At 45.9% G+C, this 15,849-nt stretch overlaps 1 protein-coding gene across 1 annotated transcript in view; it reads left to right on the top strand.

The window, feature by feature from the left end:
* LOC124596223 (neuropeptide FF receptor 2-like) overlaps positions 1-13,471 on the top strand; it is a 162,846-nt gene extending 149,375 nt beyond the window's left edge. The window contains exons 3-4 of the mRNA XM_047135283.1: positions 1,176-1,345; positions 11,135-13,471. Of these exons, the coding sequence (XP_046991239.1) occupies positions 1,176-1,345; positions 11,135-12,119 (1,155 nt within the window). The 3' untranslated portion in view covers positions 12,120-13,471. The remainder of the gene's footprint in view (positions 1-1,175; positions 1,346-11,134) is intronic.
* Positions 13,472-15,849: the final 2,378 nt, after the last annotated feature.

Genomic DNA, 15,849 nt, shown 5'->3' with positions numbered 1-15,849 from the left:
GACCAAAGCGTTTCTGGTTTGATATTTATTTTATACGTTACATGCCACTTTAAATATTTAATATCTGATTAAGGCACTCATAGAAGTGTTGACACCTGGTCAAAAAGACTAAAAATTGTGACCGAGGGCTTATTTAGTTCAACTTTAGTCTATACCTGTGCTTATGGCTATGCTATGACTTGTCAGTTCAGTGTAGTGTCAGTTTTCCTCACAGCACAGCTGATGGCGGATGAGAATGCTCAGACTTTGGCTCAGTGTCGATCCTTAGTAAGGTGCCATGTCCAATTTTTGCATAGCTCTCTTTTTCGGCTTTAGGAACCCACCAAAGGAACGCGTTTGGCTACACCAAATCGGGCCGGCCGCTTGAATTTGCACGGAATACGACCTCATTGACTAAGTTTGATGCAAATTCAACCGAAAACGTCGCAATGTATCAATTTTTTCAACAATTATTTCACGGCAGAACCTACCATGCAACACCGTTGCAAGCTTTTCAGACTCTTTCTGATCACCCTGTGTAGTAATACGCAGTAGGTTACAAAAAAAGAATGTCCATATCTCGGCAGAAAGAGTTTCTACCTTTTAGCTACCGATATAAATATTCGTTTCTCTTATTATTTTTGCAAGTTATAGAGAAAGAGACGTTATTTGAAACAGTGTGTGTATTGTGAACAGTAATCTCCATGTAACGCTCCTTAGTGGTAAGCCCAAAATTGCTTTTACATGTGAAGATATCTCTCCGTTAAAAATGACACTCAGTGTCCTGAATGAGATTTTCACTCTGCAGCGGAGTGTGCGCTGATGTGAAACTAGCTGGCAGATTAAAACTGTCTGCCGGATCGAGACTCGGACTAGGGACCTTTGCCGTTCGCAGGAGAGCTTCTGTAAAGTTTGGAAAGTAGGAGATGAGGTACTGTCGGAAGTAAAGCTGTGATGACGGGGCGTGAGTCGTGCTTGTGTAGCTCAGATGGTGGAGCACTTGCCCGCGAAAGGCAAGGGTCCCGAGCTGGAGTCTCGGTCCGGCACACAGTTTTAATTTGCCAGTAAGTTTCACCCTGTGTCCTGTTTGCTAAGAGTTCCGCAACCCAATGCACAGCAGACGCAGCCGGTGGTGACGAGTAGTGAGCGTAGTGTGGGAGTCCGCGGCGTGACCCGCCTTGCTCGCTGTGTTTCAGTTCGTGTGCGGCTTCGTGCTGCTGTGGACGCTGACGCTCATCTCGATGGACCGGCACCGCTGCATCGTGGTGCCGCCGTACCGGTCGCGCCTCACGCCGCGGCTCGCCTCGCTGCTCACGGCCGCCACCTGGCTGCTCGCCGCCGTGCTCTTCCTGCCCGTCGCCTTCTGGTGAGTGAGCGCGCGCGCCCGCCTGCCCAGCGTGGCTGACGTTTCGGCAGGCCGACTCGTAGCAGTACTGCTGCCAAATGCCTCGGCTTTAGTGGGGTGTCTGGACTTCCCGGGGCTACACTCATGCTCATATTAAGAATAATGCTGATACATGGTGAAACAGCGCTCTGGTGGGCGGGTTTGCGGGTTTAAATCACCTGGGGGTATGACAATGCGGTGCATTTGACCTCACGGTGGCGCTGCCAGCAGTCGGCGTACGCAGAGGTGTGTTGGTGCATGTCGGAGTACGGTGCAGCGAGTAAGTGTGCAGACGTTTTCAGACGTGCTAATGCTGACTGCGTGTTGAAAATAGCTCAAAGAACACATATTGATGACGTTATGAGGGGTAGAATACTAGGGCGACTGGAGGCAGGTCAAGCACAGCAACTTATAGCACGGGCCCTCCGTGTGCCACAAAGTGTGATCTGAAGACTATGGCAACGATTCCAGCAGACGTGAAACGTGTCCAGGCGCTACAGTACGGGACGTCCACAGTGTACAACAGTACAAGAAGACCGATATCTCACCCATTAGTGCCCGCAGACGGCCACGGAGGTAGCCTAGCTCGGGATCTTGCCGCAGCCACTGGAACAGTTGTCTCCAGACACACAGTCTGCAAACGACTGAACAGACATGGTTCATTCGCCCAGAGACCTGCAAGGTGCATTCCGCTGACCCCTGGTCACAGGAGAGCCCGTAAAGTCTGATGTCAAGAACACAGTACAAGGTCGTTGGAACAGTGGTCACAGGTTATGTTCACGGACGAGTCCAGGTGTAGTATGAACAGTGATTCTCGCCGGGTTTTCATCTGGTGTGAACCGGGAACCAGTTACCAGCCCATTAATGTCCTTGAAAGGGATCTGTATAGAGGTCGTGGTTTGATGGTGTGGGGTGGGATTATGATTAGTGCACGTTCACCCCTGCATGTCTTTGACGGAGGAACTGTAACAGGTCAGATGTATTGGGAGGTCATTTTCCACCAGTATGTCCGCCTTTTCAGCGGTGCAGTGGGTCCCACCTTCCTCCTGATGGATGATAACGCACGGCCCCACCGAGCTACGATCGTGGAGGTGTACCTTCAAACCTTGGAAAGCTGTACCTTTAAGATATCAGCCGAATGGTGTGGCCTGCCTGTTCTCCAGACCTAAACCCCGTCGAGCACGTCTGGGATGCTGTCGGTTGACGTATCGCTGCACGTCTTCAAATCCCTACGACACTTCAGGAGCTCCGAGAGGCACTGGTGCAAGAATGGGAGGTTATACCCCAGCAGCTGCTCGACCACCTGATCCAGAGTATGCCAACCCGTTGTGCGGCCTGTGTACGTGTGCATGGTAATCAAATCCCATAGTGATGTCGGGATACGCGCGCAGGAAACTGTGGCGTTTAGTAGCACGTGTGTTTCGGGACGGTTTTCTCAACTTATCACCAATACCGTGGACTTACAGATCTGTGTCGTGTGTGTTCCCTACGTGCCTACGCTATTGGCGCCAGTTTTGTGTAGTGCCACGTTGTGTGGTACCACATTCTGCAATTATCCTTAATTTATGAGCATGAGTGTTCGTGGGACGCCAAATGTTCCGACTAGAGTTCTAGGCTATCATAAGTAAGCGTAAATAGGGGTCCTCGTAAAATACGGGCCTCGTAACGAACTTGTGACGTCATACTATTCAGCTTATTCACCACACTTCTCGAACCGTTTGACCTGTGCAGGACGCACGAGGGTTGTCCAGAAAGTAATCCTCCGCATATTTTTCTTCAACAATTCTTTATTGAACATAACGAGAATCACACACACGAAAGAAAGGTGTTTTCTCTGCACACACTATTTTTACACGTAATCTCCATCCCGATCTATAGCCCTCCTCCAGCACGAAACAAGGACGTGCATGCTCTGTCGGTACCCATCCTTGTGCTGTGTGAATCAGCTCATTTGACAGATGCAGCACCCGCTGCCGAGTCGTAATGCCTCTGTCCTCGTGAATGACAAGATCAGCTCGCTGCAACATGTCAAGTGGATGGCTCCCCGACCGCTGCAAATCGTGGAGCTCCGCCGAACCGCCTTCTGATGACCTCACCCTCCGTGTCCAGCGACTAACTGTACTTCTGTCGACAGCAGATGCTCCATAGACTTTGCACAAGCGTTTGTGAATATTCGCCATTGTTTCTTTCTGTGCAGTAAGAAATTAAATGAAGACACGTGCTTGTAACATACATCACCTACAGACGCCATTTTGAAACTGTCCTGCAGCTATGCTATCTGTCGGAAGTGACGGAAACTTGGCGCGCTCATTCAGACACTCAAATAACATACGTGACGTTTCGCATTCATAGCGTTGTTTTCGGCTGAGAAAAAAATAGAGTGCATTACTTTTTGGGCACCTACTAAAGATCTTAACTTTGTCGAGTGCCATCGAGAGGTTGCATGCATTTAAACGCACAGTTAAGAATTATTAAACTCATCTGAAACAGTTACTCGCTCCCCGCTGGAAACGGCTACTGGCACTCCTAAGAGGTGCAGTGTCACGTGCTGTGACGTTTGCGCCACAATCTATCATTACGGTAGTATTCCTAGTAGCTTTGGTCAGTTAAGGTCGTATCCACGTAATCTTTACGTTAGCTGTCTTGCGTACCAATCGGGCGCTACCTCGCAACTATCGCTTTCTTTGCGAGTGCGACCAGCGTCTTATCAGATTCCCCTAAAACCCGGAAGCGATGAAACGTCTAGAAACTGAGTGAAGATACATAAACGGCCGCGTAACCTACGGAACATTTTTGTTCCACATAGTTATCCTCCCGTCTGTTACTTAAAGGTAAATAGTAGTCGCAACAAAATTGAAATTTTCAGTGTTTGAATCAGATTTTATTCGCAGATGGTTGATTTGTAACGTGAAACAGAGAGATGTTGTAGTAAAAACAATACAGGTTTATTATACAGCGTTAAAAAGGCTATTTCTTCAACAAAGAGTGAAATAAAAAACCACAAAACCAAAATATTTGCCGGCCGCGGTGGTCTAGCGGTTCTAGGCGCTCAGTCCGGAACCGCGCGACTGCTTCGGTCGCAGGTTCGAATCCTGTCTCGGGCATGGATGTGTGTGATGTCCTTAGGTTAGTTAGGTTTAAGTAGTTCTAAGTTCTAGGGGACTGATGACCACAGATGTTAAGTCCCATAGTGCTCAGAGCCATTTGACCCAGCCAGCCAAAATATTTCGTCGAAGTTACATAAAACGTGTTTCTGCTACAAAGAACTTTCGCGTTTATCAGTAATAAGAGGAAACACTTACCTTTTATCATAACAAAGAACGTTCTATTTAATGCCAAATAACAACAATAATTGTATATTTTTTGTGTTTGTGCTTGTAAACTGCACTTGCATCAAAAATAATGGCTTTGTTTGCATAAAAGCGCAGAAGTTGCACGATCAACTAATTTTTATTACTTATAAAATGAAATTATGTTGTGTAAGCCTATAAAATATAGAATAGACTAACACTGAATGATATGCGCTTGTAATTATGTGCAAAAGAAACAACCAAACAATTAAAAAAAGCAAAGAAATCGTCGGGTCCCAGTTTCTCTTACAAATTCATTCACGTTTCATTCTCTAACAATGCTACCAATACTACCTCTAATCCTACCACTTACTGCGTCATTTAAGCAGTGTACCAAGATTAGTGAACCGTAGTTTTGGTGGAGCACAACTCTATTACCGACTTTTGGATAATGCTGTATCTCTGAACCACAACCAGAACTCTAGTGACAAACTTTCAGAGATTATTTCAGGATATCTTCTGATTATTTTGGTGTAAGGTACGCACGGTCTCCGGATGCTCGTTACAGAGGTATTCGTTTGACTTGTTGCTCCAGTAACTGTACTGTGCTGAAAAAAGTGCACAACAGTGCAAATGTCGACGGTAAGCGCAGCGTGTCTTGTTTCCATTCGCTCACGGTCGGTAAGGCCCTTTTTCATCTCGTTGGCCTCAAGTTTGCATTCAGTATCGCTCGGTTCTGTCTAGCACTTTGTTTTCCGTCAGTGTCAGTTGTGCTTTAATAGTGATACACAGCGATACTATGGATAGGCTTATGGATGAAGAGTTGGCCGATGTGCAGCTCCTGTATGCGTTCACTGAATTCAATGGAAGAATGACATAACGCCATTGTGCTGAGTTGTTCCCAAGCTGACGGTAACCTCATCACAGTAGTTTCTCGGACAGGCGGTAACTATATAACTCTGTTTTGTTGCGAAGATATTTTCAGCAAAGTTTATTGCGGTAACGAACCGAATAAATCGTAACAACGTTACCTATTACTCTTTAGTGAGGCGTTGAAAACCATGAGTCTTTTATACAAACGTACTCAGAATGTATCTCCGAACAACCTCTGAAAGTTTGTCGGTGGAGGTCTGGTTCACCCTGCATATGCACAGCTTTTTTACGACAGTCGTCGTCTTCCTGTCCTCAACTTCCTGAAGGGCCCTTGGATTTATTGCTTCCTTAACACCTTGATCCATCTTGTAGGTGGTCTGTTTATTTGGACACCACTCAAATGTATGTATGAAGTGTTTCACAATTCATGTTACGCTCTTCTAGAGATTGTAGACGGTAGATCAAGTTTGACAATGGAACACATGTCCGGAAATGTCCAACGACACTACGGAGCGCTGGCTCCTGTAATGTAGGTATTATACGGTGATCCCGTCGTGATGTCACAAACTATCAAGGGTGATGGATACATGTATCAGGCTGAGGTATGGTTCCCTGGTTCGGAAACGAACGAGTCGAAAGTTATTAGCGAAAATCATTCTGATACTTCTGGAAGTGTAATACAAGTACAGGTACTGCAGTTGCTAAGAATGTAGCGTAGGCAACTTCCAGAGATGGTATAGTATGGACCAAGACAAGAAAAAAATGTGCAGTAAACACGGGCATGCCGTAAGAACTAAGAGCACTTGTTCATCTTCCCTAGTATGAAACACATCTGCTCTGTTGAATAAGAGCTTATAGCTCGAAAGTATGCATTTTGGACTCCGTGTTTACTAGACAGTTTTTCTTGTTTTGGTCCGCACTCCCTCCTCTGAAAGTCGCGTGCCATACAGTCTTAACAACAACAGTATCTGTACATGTATTCCACTGCCAGAAGTAACAAAACGGTTTTCACTTATCACTTTCTACTCGTTTGTTTCCGAAGCAGAGACCGTATGCGCCGGCACCTATAAATTTGAAACTTTGTAGCGTCATTAAAAGATGGTGTTTCCAGATATTGGTTCCTGTGTAAAACTTGATCTGCTAAGTCCCCTCTACAACCTCTAGAAGCATCTCTGTAACAGCGCTGCGGCTCCTTAACGTTTGTTTCAGTGCAGATGCACTAATTTTGTCCGAACTCCTACGGGAATCAATAATTTGCGACTGCGGGACTAATGGACGAGGGACGATGCACTGCAGTGCGCGGTGAGTTGTGAATTTGAGTTGGACGAAAATCGTGACCGATAGCCGAGGCGGTTAAGGCAACTGCCTTGGAGAAATGGAGCATCCAGCTTCCAGTCCCGGTCTGGCACAAATTTTCAGCTCTCGACATTGCGTTACCTCAGTGCTCTGTGCTGCTGGAGGCCACGGATTCACACCCTTCCGTTTCCTATCCTCAATTTCACACAAATGTATGCACCAGCCGCGTCATCACTGGTGATGTCTGTTCTGTCGGACGTGTCCGGCAGAGCAGGTACCAATCAAATACATAGATTTCATATAATGCTTGTTGTGCCTGCCATTAAACTGTTAAAGGCTCTTCGGGTTTAGTCTCGTTATGAAGAAAATCAAACTGCAAGAGTGTAAAAGTACCAAGACTTTATCGAAATGTATTGGTTGAACCGCTCGTAATATCGATTACTGTACTCAAACTGGTTCACTTCAGTAGAACTAGCTAACAGTACAGTAGAACAGAATCTAAAATTACGTATAAAGGCCGCTATGCGCACGTTATCTGTTTCAGATTTTTTGGAGAGCGGAAAAGTCGACTAATGCTATATTCGCGTGAGTCATTAGGCGGTTGATTTCAGGCGTATGAGGGGACATGTGCAAAGTCGTTTCGAGTTGTAATGAAACATTCTATGGTTTCAAACATTCTATGGTTTCACGTTACGTACCTGTATACCCGTAAAAGATTGTATGTGTCAGTTAAAAGCAGTTTTCCTTGAGATTCATTGAGGAAGGTTTATCAGCGGTGCGGGCATGATTCACAAGTGAGATCACCTCTAACTCTGAACACACGGTATGACTCATCGTTCTCTGTAGCCAGTGACACTAGGATGAAGAAGACATACCTTGAAAGGACGGTGTACAGCCACTTCCAGATCACGGTGCCTGCTCTTATAGCGTCTCCACCTCAATGTTTATTCTATTTCCTATTGGCTTTGTAATTTTGTTTACTTATTCTAAGAAATGGACTGATTTGGTTCTTCCAGTGGGTACATATAATTAGCTTACCGTAAGGAGCACACGAGTACACCGTGTCTGGCGTGCGATCAGACATGTGACAGAAAAAGGATAATTACTTCGTGTAGTTTACGACAATGCGCGATCTCTTCGACTTGTGCGTCAATGTTGTTGCTTTTTTCTTCAAATAGGTTAGTAGTCACAGAAAGTTGAGTAGACCAGGTCCGCTTTACCAATAACAGCAGAAGGCTGACTGGATCAGAATCCAAGCCGAATCAGTAAAATTTAAAGGGTCGGGTGTCGAACCCAGAATATTCGATTCAGCATCTATCAATGATAACATCAAACTATGAACAGTCTGAATGAAGAGAGGTCAGATCATGTCTGCTCATCTATCCAATGTGGCATCATTGAAGCGATGAAGGAATTTAAGACATTTACTCCTACACCGAGACCTACACCTTGTGACTAGCAATAAAGTACGTGGCAGATGATGTTTTGGTACGGGATATTAGTTTCTTTCAGATAGTCCCATATGGAAAGTAGAAAGAATAATTTCTTTAATATCTCTGCACAAACAATTACTAAACTAATTTTCGTGTTTACTGCCTGTGACTATTGACGGTGCTGTTCTTTGCAAATCGTCAGTTTCCCCTGTTAGTACGATCTGAAATGAATACACTTGACACGTATTTCGGTAAAGATTGTACTAGAGCTTTGTAAGTAATCTCGTTCTTGCATGTTTAAGTGCAATTTCACTACTAATAAATTGAAACGCAGTATTTGATACCATCACGGATGAGCACAAATTATCGTTACACTTCATTTTGGACTGATGGCCTCAGATGTTAAGTCCCATAGTGCTCAGAGCCATTTGAACCATTTGAACACTTCATATTCCCATACATTGTTACTCCTAGATATTTTTATAGCGGGATTGATTCCAGCTGTTACTGATTAATCCTACAGTCGAAGGGTACTACAGTTAAAGTTCATACTACGAAAGGTGCAGTCAATTGAAGTTAAAATTCGGACTTTCTTGAACTACTACCAGTGTTCTCAGCACAAAAAAAAAAAAAAAAAAATCCTCACGGTGGAAGTGGTAATGAACCTAGAAAGCTTAAGCTTAGTTTAACATAGCTCATGTGGCGAAAGCTTTATATCTGTGGTTGCCATAGCCCGTAAACATTAATCAACTAGGGATCTGGTAGTGAAATTTTACTTTCCTCTACGCTAACAACAAATCGTTAGTTTTTGCATCGGGTCAATACGTCGGCCATATTTCACTAGATGTTACCACAATATTTTATAGAGTAGCACTCCTTTATAGATAAGCATACCATCCCCAGATGATATTTCCAATACCAATTAATCTTTGCATCTTGTCAATATGTCGGCCATGTCCCACTAGATGTTACGACAATATTTTATCGAGTAACACTTGCTTACAGATAAGCTTGTCACCTCAGAAATATCTCCAGCAGCAGTTAAAGTACCGCCTAAGTCACTAAATATTATGAAGAGGTACTTCATGATGGCAGCTATGGCCGATAGTGAGGACGGGGAGGAGATACTCTGCTTTTTCTGTCCGCCGAAAACACGGGAGAATTTGTTGCTGATGAAAACAGCTGTGGACTAGAAGACGAAACGCCGGGCTGCAGTCAGGACACGCCACAGGGTCATTCCGTCTATAAATGTAGCTCTTGGCAGTCATGGACTGTGCGGCTGGTCCCGGCGGAGGTTCGAGTCCTCTCTCGGGCCTGCGTGTGTGTGTGTTTGCCCTTCGGATACTTTAGGTAAAGTAGTGTGTATGCTTAGGGACTGATGACCTTAGCTGTTAAGTCCCATAAGATTTCACACACATTTGAACATTTTTTTGTAGCTCTTGTCAAATGGCTACACGCTACCTACTTCGCTGCCATCCCTTGTGGCGCCTCGGTGAAACGACAGTGTCGCCTTGAAGTGTGTAACGCTATGATCTACACGATACGTAAACAAGGCGAATGTAACTATCATTGTAAATACTTATCTCCGTCTTTTCATTTGTCCCCAGCATTAGCTTCTTACTGAAACTGTTATAATTTGCGCAGAGACGTCCATACACAGAGTAAATTAGTAGGGACGTGAGCTAGGTAACCTGTTACGTCGGATAGACATGAAAATTTCAAAATGGCATAAAAGATCTGGGATATAACAACCAAGCAACTAAACAAAATTATCAAGCAAAGCCAAGGGATCAAATTCTATAAGGTATCATGTTTTGTCATATATGGCCACATAAAGTGCTGCCGTTCAGTTCTACACTGAGGGGACAGAAGTCATGGGATACCAACTAATGCGTGTCTGACCTCTTTCTTCCCGTCGTCGTCCAACAGCTCGACGTGGTATGGACTCAACAATATCGGTTCAGTTCGACCAGAGGACCCAGTGCCTTCCATGTAAACACAACCAGCTTGCCCAGCACCATGTTGACGACCGGGGTCCATGTCTTCGTAGGGTCTGCGCCACACTCGAACCCTACCACCAGCTCTTACCAACTGAAATAGGGACTCGTTTGACCAGGCCACGGTTTTCGAGTCGTCTCAAAATCAAAAACTCAACTGAGCATCAGGAATCACCTTAATTAACTGTCACACCAAGAAAACTTGACTGGGGTGTTTACTTCCCAAAACAATTTTTTTTTTTATTTTCCTGGCAGATTAAATCTGTGCGTCGGAGCGAGACTCGAACTGGGGACCTTTGCCTTTCGCGGGCAAGTGCTCTACCATCTGAGCTACCCAAGCACGACTCGCGCCTCCTCCTCCCAGCTTTACTTCCCCCAGTACCTCGTCTCCCACCTTCCAAACTTTACGAGTCTCGGTCCGGCACACAGTTTTAATCTGCCAGGAAAGTTTCATATCAGCGCACATTCCGCTGCAGCGTGAAAATCGCGTTCTGGAATTTTTTTATTGTTCGTTTAGATTCCTTTAATTGAATAAAATGAACGGTTTCGGTTCACATGATTAATCATCAATTTTGACTTCTCGGTTACAAGAGTAAACCGCTCAACTTAACAAAATTCAGTTTTATTTTTTTATCCTGCTAAGTAGCATGCAAATTTTGCTAGTAAGTTCGACGGATCACTTTTGTAACCGATGCAGTCAACTCTGATAATGATTGAAGTGTACCGAAACTGGTCATTATAAAAAAGTTATGGGCAAATAGATGACAACAAAAAATCTGTTCTGCATCAAGTGATCTTCTCGTATCTGCTCCGAGCGTACTGTGCCAATATCTGCACTGTTTACTTTGCGAGTGGTTCACGTCTGTACGTGTCGTGCTGCAGGTTCCGAGAGCAGCCGGTGGAGGCGGAGGGCGGGGAGCAGCTGTCGGTGTGCACGCTGGTGTTCCCGCGCTCGGACACGGTAAACCTGTCGCTGTGCTTCACGGTGCCGGTGCTGATCGTGGCCTGCCTGCTCCCCATGGGCCTCCTCGTCTATCACTACCAGCGCATCTTCAACAAGCTGCTGGCCTCCCGCAGCCGCTGGGCCGTGCCGTGCGTCGCCAGCTCCGGCGGAGGCGGCGGGGGCGTCAACGTGGCACCCGACTGCGACTCGTCGGGCACTCCCACAGCCACCAACAATAACAACAACAATAACAACAACAGCGCGCAGGCGCTGCGGCGCGACAGCGACCTGAGCTTCGTGGGCAGCCTGATGATGCCGTGGGCGCGCAAGGTGTCGGGCGCGAGCCAGGCGTCGGGCGGCGGCGTGGGCGGGCACCAGGCGCGCGCCGGCTCGCTGTCGCAGCACGAGGAGCTGCGCCTCAGCAAGCACCTGCGCGTGGTGCGCGTGCTGCTGCTGAATGTGCTGGTCGTGCTGCTCATGTGGCTGCCCATCACCATCATGATGTTCCTCATCTACGTGGACGGCAGCCGCCCCAACGAGGACACCGCCTTCTTCCTGCGCTCCCACCACTTCGTATGGTCGCTGCTCGTCGCGCTGCTCAACACCGTGGTAAACCCGCTGCTGTACGGCGTCCTCTCCGAGAACTTCCGCGCCTGCTTCGCCAGGATGTGGCTGGGCGGCCGCGGCCGGCGCCGGCGGCAGCGCGAGCTGATGCGCGGCTGCGGGGGCGGCGGCGGCGGCGGCGGCGGCTGCGGGGGCAGCAAGTCCAACGCCGCAGACGCCTTCGGCGGCATCGCCAACCGGACGCCCAGCAGCGGCCGCGCCAACGGCTACGTCACAGCGTCGGGTGCCAAGTTCGCCAAGAAGATGAGCGGCTGCAGCATCGGCTCGGTGCTGGAGCTGCCGAGCGGGCAGATGGTCTGAGTTCCGTGATGGTCGCACCGCTGGTGCAGCGTCTCCAACGCACTGTCGGCGGAATCTCCGAATTTGTCGCTCACTGTAGACGTGTCGGAAATAGCCGTCAGATAAAGGGCCTACCACGGAGGCTTTCTGCATAGAGGAGTTCTAAGCACGTACGAGGTGCAATTATCTTTTCAGTGGCCTCGCTTAGCTCAGGATATAGGCACTTTCCAACTGTGAAGCTGAAAGCCGCCTTCTCCTTCTACGCAGTGACACAGCATAGCTCTGACTGCGCCAGTTATCTAGATCTCTTAAGTTCTACGAAAAATAGGTGTAGCACAAGCAGGACATATTCTATGCTCCAAATGTATTGTGTTTGCGGCCACCTCGAATGAAATCTGTCATTCATTAATTGTGTCAGTAAGAGAGAAAGCAGGGAAAGAAACAAATTTTTAATTGATAGTCACCGATAGACTGGAGCTCAAAAGAGGCAAGTATCCAGATGAGATTTAAACCCGGCACAGAATTTCAATCTGACATTAATTTCGGTCGGATGTGCTCACATCTCACTTTCGTTCTTCCTAGTCGGGGAAAAGTCTAAAACTTGGTTCACTGGAATTTTGTTTCTTCTTGCACAAACGTATTTGAAAATTATGTTGCACCAATTTCAGGTTAAGAGTTACCAAAAAGTAGAGATATTGTTCCAGTTAAGTGCGAGCCGGTCAGTTTCTCATTAAATCTTCTACGCTGGCATTGTCAACTTACAGCAACATCTACCGATCTTTTACAACGTAAGCCGACACTACATGCTGCAATATAGATTTAATCAACTACTGTGCTGTTACATTTTCGCTGTACCGCACTTCAATTAACTGAGCTGTAAATACCAGAGAGAGAATCTGCGAGAAACGTGCCTTTGGAACGGCGAATTGTCTGAATTCAAATTCAGAATAAAATTATTCTCCACGGCAGAAAAGTGTTTGTTGTTGCTTGATGTAGAATCCGCCGAAGTTTCAGGCAGCCTCACAGCACATTATTACAAAGACGAAGTAATGAAAATTTCTATCAGATGTTGTGCGATAGGGCGAGGTTTAGTTCGCACTGTCACCACAAATCAAGGTTAAAAATCAACCGTAGTTGAAAAATGCGGCTAAGAAGCAGCTCCGGCGTAATCTTACACAGCCCATATTGTTGAACGAATGTCACCGTATGACACCTGTTTATGGGAGAGTGCCGTAGAAAAGAATAAATTTACCAATTCGGCGTACAGAGTAAGTACTCAAGCCGCTATAATTGCATTTGAGAGTGTTGGGATTGATATCCACTTTCAGTTACCCAGATACATTCCACGCTTTCCCTAAACCGTTTGAGGCAAATGATCGGACGGTTCCTTTAAACAGAGGCGGCATATTCAATTCCCTGTGCTTTTCCAATTCGGGCTTGTCCTTTAACGAGATCTACCTTGATGGGATACCGGCAAACGCGCGCAGAAGAGGTCCGATCGCCGGAGAGAGGAAGTGGAGAGCAAGAGCGTGCTGTCCCGACCTTCGTCGGTGCTGCGCGTCTATAATTAGCCGTTCTGTGGCTCTCTGCCGGACGAGAAGACGCCGTAAAACGGCGGGACGCCCACGACAACACAAGCGCCGCCGACTGGAGCGTCGGCTTGCAGCTCAGGGAACGCTCGTTCTGCCGGTGCACGCGACAACTGGCGTGGCGGCAGAAGTGGCGACGCAGAAGACCAAAAATACCGGAGTCTTAGGCTCGCAGCCGCGCGGAAGGACACGCGCCGCTCGTCGCGGAGCGACCTCTGTGGCACTCGATAGAGCGCCACGATGCAGGTGGCTTCAGTCCATTAAAGTCGCCCCGCACTGAAAGTCACGTCACGTAACCTCAGCGGTCGCTTCTCTCTCCCGCCTCAACTATCAGAGGCCGCATTTACGACATGCATCCGTTGTTGCGCGCATGCGTAGCGAACTAGGCGCACCACCCCCGATACATATTTCTTGCGGGAATCTACGTGACATATTGCGTGCTTCACATCTCTGCGGACACATTTTCTGCTGTCTTCATTGGGCAAGGGGGAAACATTTCGAACAGGCCACTCCAGTGAAGTACTTTTCCTAATTTCCTGCGAGTGCTCTCAGAAGATAGGTGAAGCTGTACCACGTTAAAAAAAAAAAAAAAAAAAAAAGAAAAAGAAATTTTTGTTCTCATAGTGTGAGACAATGTTATCCTGAGTAACTACCACCCCACACAGAAAAGTATGACAATGCTTTCGCACAGGGGGTACTGTTGTGCCCTACTCATCACTAAAAGCCACAATTACAACGATGCAGAATCGTTTCGACAAAGTGCCAACTCTGTAAAAATGCAAGATTTATTGGCGCCGAGCATTCGTACAAGGCTTTTTCTCACTTTGGTATGATCGTAAATATTCAGCAAGAATCACGAAAAATCTCTGGATGTAATAGAACATGGCGTTCAACAATAACTCGATATTCAACACATCAAAAGTAGTTTACGTAATCGCACCTAACAATGTTCGATTTAATAGACCACACATGAAATATTATGTGAGGTGTTGCACATTATATTACGGTAGGACTGTAGTCGCACTGTTCCTCGTCGTGAGTGTACAATGCTCGAATTCCGTTTAACGGGCTCTAGAGCTCTTGGTGACGCTTTTAGTGTGAAACAGTTTCTTTACTGTAAAATACAACAGTTTTCCTAATACCAAGATTGGGGTGAATATTTCAGAGTAAAGTATCTCAGTTTCCTGCAACACAACAGTATTATAACTGCTTATTTAAGTTTTCTTGTGGACTGCAGTATACCAAAGAGATTCGTTACTACTTAAATTATTGTATTTACAATGTTACCTGTATAGTTCTATCAATTACGTCGCAGAAGTCTGAATATATAGTCCACTGTGTATTCCATTGTCTACTATAATCACAAATATATATGAAAGAGTTTATCATACCTCTACACACTCAAGTAACTGTACGTACATATAATTGTATTTTATGTCAATTTTTATAATAAAATCCTGAAAAATATGGTTTTTTGTTACTTATGCATGCTATACTGTCTTTCCTGTACTCATACCTAAGACGATAAAAAATAAAAAAAGTAGATACGAACTTAGCCAGTGGGAGGTTATAAATGAGAGTAACAGTAGTGCCCAAATAATTTGAAAATAACATCGAGGAGATTGTGTCACCTGTGAAACTGCTTCGTTTTCAGTACTTCGTTAGGGACATAACTTACAACAGCAAAGGAAATTTACACCTTTTGAAAAATATTTCAATGCAACTATACTTTTGTGTTACACAAACTGTGTTGATAAACTGTCCATCGCCGTAGCTGAGTGATCAGCGCGGCTTGTTACTACGCGGAGGACCCGTTTGCGATTCCCGCCCGCGTCACAGATTTTATCCTCTCGGTGACGGGGTGTTGTGATGTCCTAATAGGTGTTTCGTCATCATCTACGTACAAGGCACCTAAGTGGTGTTAAATAGAAAGACTTGCACCAGGCGATCGAACAACATCAGATGAGATCTCACGGTGAAAAATGCCAAACGATCATTTCACTTTTTTTGTGAATAAATTATCACTTTTCAGAAATGTTTTTGAATCAGTAAAAGACGTTATCAACAGACAAAAACATTCGACACTTAATTTTCTATGCAAATAAAGGAGGTCACTCCGTTTTTGCCTCTTTTTTGCAGTCAATTTAAATCTAATTTCGAAT

This window comes from Schistocerca americana, chromosome 1 (assembly GCF_021461395.2).
Source record: "Schistocerca americana isolate TAMUIC-IGC-003095 chromosome 1, iqSchAmer2.1, whole genome shotgun sequence".
NCBI classification, from domain to species: Eukaryota; Metazoa; Arthropoda; class Insecta; order Orthoptera; family Acrididae; genus Schistocerca; species Schistocerca americana.
The sequence above is the reverse complement of the archived record's forward strand: the minus strand, read 5'-3'. Positions and strand labels throughout refer to the sequence as shown.